General features: G+C 44.1%; 1 protein-coding gene across 2 annotated transcripts in view; it reads left to right on the top strand.

Moving 5' to 3' along the window:
- Positions 1-6,000, top strand: part of lyrm2 (LYR motif containing 2) — a 52,227-nt gene continuing 46,227 nt past the window's right edge. For both annotated transcript variants that reach the window (XR_010017007.1, XM_063040388.1), the window contains exons 1-2: positions 1-144; positions 5,169-5,309. Coding sequence is in view for 1 of the 2 variants with exons in the window: in XM_063040388.1 (XP_062896458.1) it covers positions 100-144; positions 5,169-5,309 (186 nt within the window). In the remaining variant the exon portion in view is untranslated. The remainder of the gene's footprint in view (positions 145-5,168; positions 5,310-6,000) is intronic.

Genomic DNA, 6,000 nt, shown 5'->3' with positions numbered 1-6,000 from the left:
TCTATCGACGTGCAAACTGCATTTGGCGAGCGCCGTCACTGGGGAGGAGTCTGCTGGCGCTATATGTGACGGCTTCATCGTGCGACCTTGTGCGCTAGGATGGCGGCGGGTCGCTTACCGTCCGGTGTGCTCAGCTTTAAAGAGGTAAGCGAACCTCTGCTTCCTGGCTCCGTTGTGGGCTGACGCTGCCTGCAACCGCAGCGGCTGTTGCGGGTCCTCGGGTTGCTCGCTGACTGCAGCTTGTTGGAGTTGAGAATCGGCCATTTGCAAGTTTTTCCTCATATGTACTCATTAATTTGAGACGATGGGTATCATGGTACAAAGTTAAATCAGGGAAATGGTCTCCCTTTTCTTTGTATCTTAACCCCTGGCATCCGTTTTTTTAATCGCTCGCCTACTGTTGGTGACTGATCCAGTCAGTGGGATGAGTTGCAGTGTAACATGGGGTTAAATCGAAAAGGGTTAAGAATACAGGACCGAAGGTGTTATTAAACGCAAACAACGAAGGTGTTATATTTGAATGTACACAGTAAAAGGGATAAGGTAAATGATCTAATAGCGCAGTTGGAGATTGGTAGGTGTGATGTTCTGGGCAGCACTGAGTTGTGGCTGAAGGAAGATCATAGTTGGGAGCTTAACATCCTTGTATTGAAAGCGCAGGCAAGTAGGTGGAGGGGGTGGAGTGGCTTTGTTGGTAAAAGTGAAATCAAATCCTTAGAAAGGGTGCTAGGATTGGAAAGTGTGGATTCCTTGTGGGTAGAGTTAAGAAACTGTAAGGGTAAAAAGACCCAGATGGGAGTTATATACAGGCCTCTAAACAGTAGCCAGGATATTGCCTACAAATTTTAATGGGGCTTAGAAAATGCATGTCATGGAAGATTTCAATATGCAGGTAGATAAGAAAAATCAGGTTGGTGCTGGATTCCAAGAGAGAGAGTTTGTAGAATGCCTATGAGATGGCCTGGAGCCCACTAGAGGTAAGGCTATTCTGGATTGGTGTTGTATAATGAATTGGATTTGATTAGAAAGCTTAAGGTAAAGGAACCCTTAGGAGACAATGATCATGCGATAGACTTCACTCTGAAATTTGAGAGGGTGAAGCTATATATATATATATATATATATATATATATATATAGGGTGCCTAAGACTTCTCTACAAACTGTAGTAATGTTATGTATTACACTACTGCTGTCACAAAAAAAAATAAATTTCAGGACAAATGTGAGTGATGATAAACCTGATTCTGATACTGGTCTCTATTGTGGGCTGCGAGTAGGAAGGAGGCAGATAGAAGGGAATTATGGTTGGGAAGAGGGGGAGGGAGCAGGAAGCACAAAAGAGACATTCTGTAATCATTAATAAACCAGTTGTTTGGAATCAAATGACCTTGCCTGGCATCTCAGGGCTGGATGTGTCTGTACCTGCACTGTTCCCTACCCCTGACACTCCTTTCCTGCCACCTATCCCACATCCCATCCGTGGTGGTCCACCCCCGTTGTTTCCAACATCCTTTACTCCTGTCAGATTTATAAATTCGCCCTCTGCTCCATGTTCACAGAACTAGTACTGTGAAAAAGTCTTTGGCACCCTAGCTATATGTATGTGCTTAAGATTTATGCACAGTACGTTTAAAGAGTAAAAGACGGGCAAGGGTAGATACTGGACTACTGAAAATGATGTTGGAGTGGTAGTAATGGGGGACAAGGAAACGGTGGAGAAACTAAATCAGTATTTTGCACCCGTCTTCACTGTGGAAAACACCAGCAGTATGCCTGAAGTTTGCGAGTGTTGGGGCAGAGTGAGTCCAATTCCACGTGGAGTGCTGCATAGGTACGTTCCAATGAGATGGAAAGGATGGTAGGGTACAGGAACCATGGTGTACAAAGACTTGTAAATTTAATCAAAAAGAAAAGCTTACAAAAGTTTCAAAAAACTAGATAATGATAGAGATCTAGAAGATTATCAGGCCAGCAGAAAGGAGTTTAAGAATGAAATTAGGAGAGCCAGAAGGGGCCATGAGAAGGCCTTGGCGGAAAGGATTAAGGAAAACCCCAAGTCATTCTACAAGAATGTGAAGAGCAAGAGGATAAAACGTGAGAGAATAGGACCAATCAAGTGTGACAGTGGAAAAGTGTGTATGGAACCGAAGGTACTTAATGAATACTTTGCTTCAGTATTCACTATGGAGAGCGAAGACTGCATTTTGATCACTGGGGGATCGCTGTGCTGCTGCAGAGGGAAAGGCCTGCCATTGTGCTGGGAGAATATTACCCAGGTTTTCTATGTTTTAGATTCCAGAAAGATAGTGGCGTGTTTGAATGCAGCAGCCTCTCGGGGATCAACTAAAAATGCATGTACCTTTTTAAAATGTGTTCTTTATAATCGTAAGGCTCCAAGATCAACTGGTATGGCAGATCTACCGCATCGATGATCTGTTCGTTGTTCAGAGCCGCCAGCCGGGGTGTCAAAGGAGCCAGCGTTCGGCCGGGAGTAGGAGAGGCCGGTGTTCGGCTGTGTGAAGGGGAAGCCGGTGTTCGGCTGGGAGTAGGAGAGGCCGGCATTCGGCTGTGTGAAGGGGAAGCTGGTGTTCAGCCGGGAGAAGGAGAGGCCGGCGTCGGCTGTGTGAAGAGGAAGCTGGTGTTCGGCTGGGAGTAGGAGAGACCGGGGGGCGGCCGGGAGTAGGAGAGGCCGGGGGGGCAGCCGGGAGTAGGAGAGGCCAGCATTCGGCTGTGTGAAGGGGAAGCCGGTGTTCGGCCGGGAGTAGGGGAGGCTGGCGTTCGGCTGTGTGAAGGAGAAGCCGGTGTTCGGCCGGGAGTAGGAGAGGCCGGGGGGCGGCCAGGAGTACGAGAGGCCGGGGGGCAGCCGGGAGTAGGAGAGGCCGGCGTTGGGCTGTGTGAAGGAGAAGCCGGTGTTCGGCTGGGAGTTGGAGAGGCCGGCGTTCGGCTGTGTGAAGGAGAAGCCAGTGTTCGGCTGGGAGTAGGAGAGGCCGGGGGCCGGCCGGGAGTAGGAGAGGCCGGGGGGCAGCCGGGAGTAGGAGAGGCCGGCGTTCGGCCAGGAATAGGAGAGGCCGGCGTTGGGCTATGTGAAGGAGAAGCCAGTGTTCGGCTGGGAGTAGGAGTAGCTGGCGGGTAGCCAAGTGAAGGAAAAACCAATAGATAGGCTGGAGAATGGTCGGAGTGTAGATCATGTTCCTGCCTGCTACTCGAAAACATCAGAGTAGGTACACAAAAGCAACATGCTGTCTAATCATGGGTGACTGTTTTGGATGTTTCTCTTGTGATTGCAAGACCCTGCTGGATGTTGGGCTCAGGTGGAATGCTGTCTCATTCGACTGTATCCGTGTATGGTCTGAACGATAATTAAATTTGGTTTGATAGGGACTTAGTTTTCAAGTCTTAGTTTTTTATATTCTGTGTTTTTCGCCCAATTTTTCTTGTTTTATTGTGTGCGGGTGAGTGGGATTGGGGGTCAATGTGCCTGTCCCATTTTCGTTTTTTGTGCAGGAGGAGGGATTTGCGGGTTGACGATTGTGCTGCTGTTCTTTTCTTTCTTGGTTTTATGGCTATCTGGAGAAGAAGAATTTCAGAGTTGATAATAAATGAACATTTGAACCTTTGAGTTTTGGGCCACTTGGGCCCAAAAAGGAAGTGCTGACATTGGAGAGGGTTCAGAGGGGATTCATAAGAATGATTCTGGAAATGAATTAGTATGAGGAGCATTTGATAGCTCTGGGCCTGTACCTGCTGAAATTTAGAAGAATGAGGGAGAATCTCATTGAAACTTATCGAATGTTGAAAGATGTATGTGGAGAGGATGTTTCATTTAATGGGAGAGTCTAGGAATGGAAGGCACAGCCTCAGAATAGGGGGACATCTATTTTGAATGGAGATGAGGAGGAATGTCTTTAGCCAGAGGGTGGTAAGTCTGCGGATTCCATTGCCACAGGCAGCTGTGGAGGCCTGGTCATTCGGTTTATTTATGTTGGAGGTTGGTAGGTTCTTGATTAATCAGGGTCTGAAAGGTTACAGGGAGAAGGCAGGAGAATGGGCTTGAGAGGGCAAGTGGATCAGCCGTGATGAAATGACAGAGTTTACTCGATCAATTTCCTTCTCAGATTCATTTCATGTTTTGCTGGAGTAAGGGAAGTTTTTATTTTGCATGTCATTTGCAATGTCTTCTTGGTGTGGACTGAAGAGGTGATTGGAGGTGGAAGAACAGAATGGCAGAAATACTCAACAGATCAGGCAGCGAACATGCTCAGAGAAATAGTTAACTTTTAGATAGATAGCCTTGCACTAGAATTGAGAAAAGTTATAAATTTTATTTGCAGAGAACTAGGGGAGATGAAGACAACAAAGAGGACGTCAGTGATGGGGAAAAACAAAGACTGAGTAAGAGATAATGGTAGTGTTGGCATGGAGAGGGTCGTAGAAGCGTGTTGATCCCAAATAATGTGTCGAAGAAAGGTAAATAGACAAGCAAGCAGAAACTTAGTGCTAGAACGGAGCTAACAACTGGAGAAATTGCTGAAATTGTAAAAACAAATGATAAATGAAACTACTCAGCAGGTCAGGCAGCAAATGTAGAGAAGTTTCGTTGTTTCTGTTTCTTGCTTGTTGAAGACCTTTTATAATAGAACTAGCTAATTTTGAAAACTAAAGCTGATTATCTGAAATTTTTTGAGTTTGTTATGTTTTGAAGTCTCTCGTCAGAAGTGAGGTGCCACTCTGTTGAGCTTAATTTTGGGTTCATTGGAATAGTGTGAGGGGTCAAAGTGGGATTGAGAATTCACGTGTCAAGTAGCTGAAATGTATCCTTGTGATTGAAGGGAAAATGCATTCGGTCAAGCTGTCATCTCACTTGAATTCATTTTGACTTTGTAGCGGTCACCATGCTGTACATATTGCCACATGTTAAGTTGAAGGGGTGGAAGTGACTTGCTGCTTTGCCTAGAAGGTAAGATGTATAAGGACAGGTGTTGCAGTTCCAGAGCTTTCATGGGAACAGTAGATGTTGTTGGAGATGGAAGAGTGAATCGAAGAATCAAGAAGGGTACAGCTCTTCAGTAATCCTGCCTTAGCAAACAAGATGAAATATGTGCTTGCCATTTTGTTTTGGTTCTATATGCAGACCTTGATGTCTTATGCAAACTATTTGTTTTCCAGTTCATGCACCGTAGAAACGTCCTGGATTTATACCGGAAGATTTTAAAAGCCATTAATCAAATTCCAGATGAAGGAGATAAGCAGTACCTTAAAAACTGGGCTAGAGAAGAATTCAAACAGAACAAAAATGCTACAAATCAAGTAAGCCTCATGCTTCCTTATTTTTTGAGTCTAGATCTAAGGTACAATTGCTGAAGTCAGAATAACACAGACATTTATTAAATAGGACTGTACATCAAACATGAGAACACAAGAGACTACAGTAGCTGCAATCTGGAAGTCAAAGGGCACTGAACCACAAACTACTTGTAAGCCTGGGTTTATAGTACTGGCATGTAATGTTTTAGTTGTTTGTGTTTCGCTGTTTTAGGGAGAGAAAATATTTCAATGATAAATATTTTATCAATCAGTTTTCAAAATGCACTTAGAAGACATGATTTTTAAAGTTCTATGTTTATTTATAAAATGGCAATGTTATAAATATATGCAAGTCTCATTTTATGTGTAACAGTAAGAAATTTTTGATTACAAAAGAGAAATAAAAACTTTTTTGCTTTTCATTCTTGAGGTAACTTGGCACGTAATACTGGTCAATCATCCTGCAAAATCCATTAAACTTTCATGGACCTCATGCTATGTCTGAACTGTGGCCAAGTAATTAAATTAACTAGCTTATTCCTTTTAAATGACCTCTGCCATAGTTTGATGGAGATTTATATTTAGTTAAATACATATTGTGATTGATCTTTATTATCCTTTTAAGCTTTTAGTTGTTTATTTCCCTAACATAATCCTCCCTTTAGACATCTGCAACCCCTCATACTTCAAACAA

Source organism: Mobula hypostoma, chromosome 2 (genome assembly GCF_963921235.1).
Source record: "Mobula hypostoma chromosome 2, sMobHyp1.1, whole genome shotgun sequence".
Taxonomy (NCBI): Eukaryota; Metazoa; Chordata; class Chondrichthyes; order Myliobatiformes; family Myliobatidae; genus Mobula; species Mobula hypostoma.
This window is presented reverse-complemented; position numbering and strand designations above follow the sequence as displayed.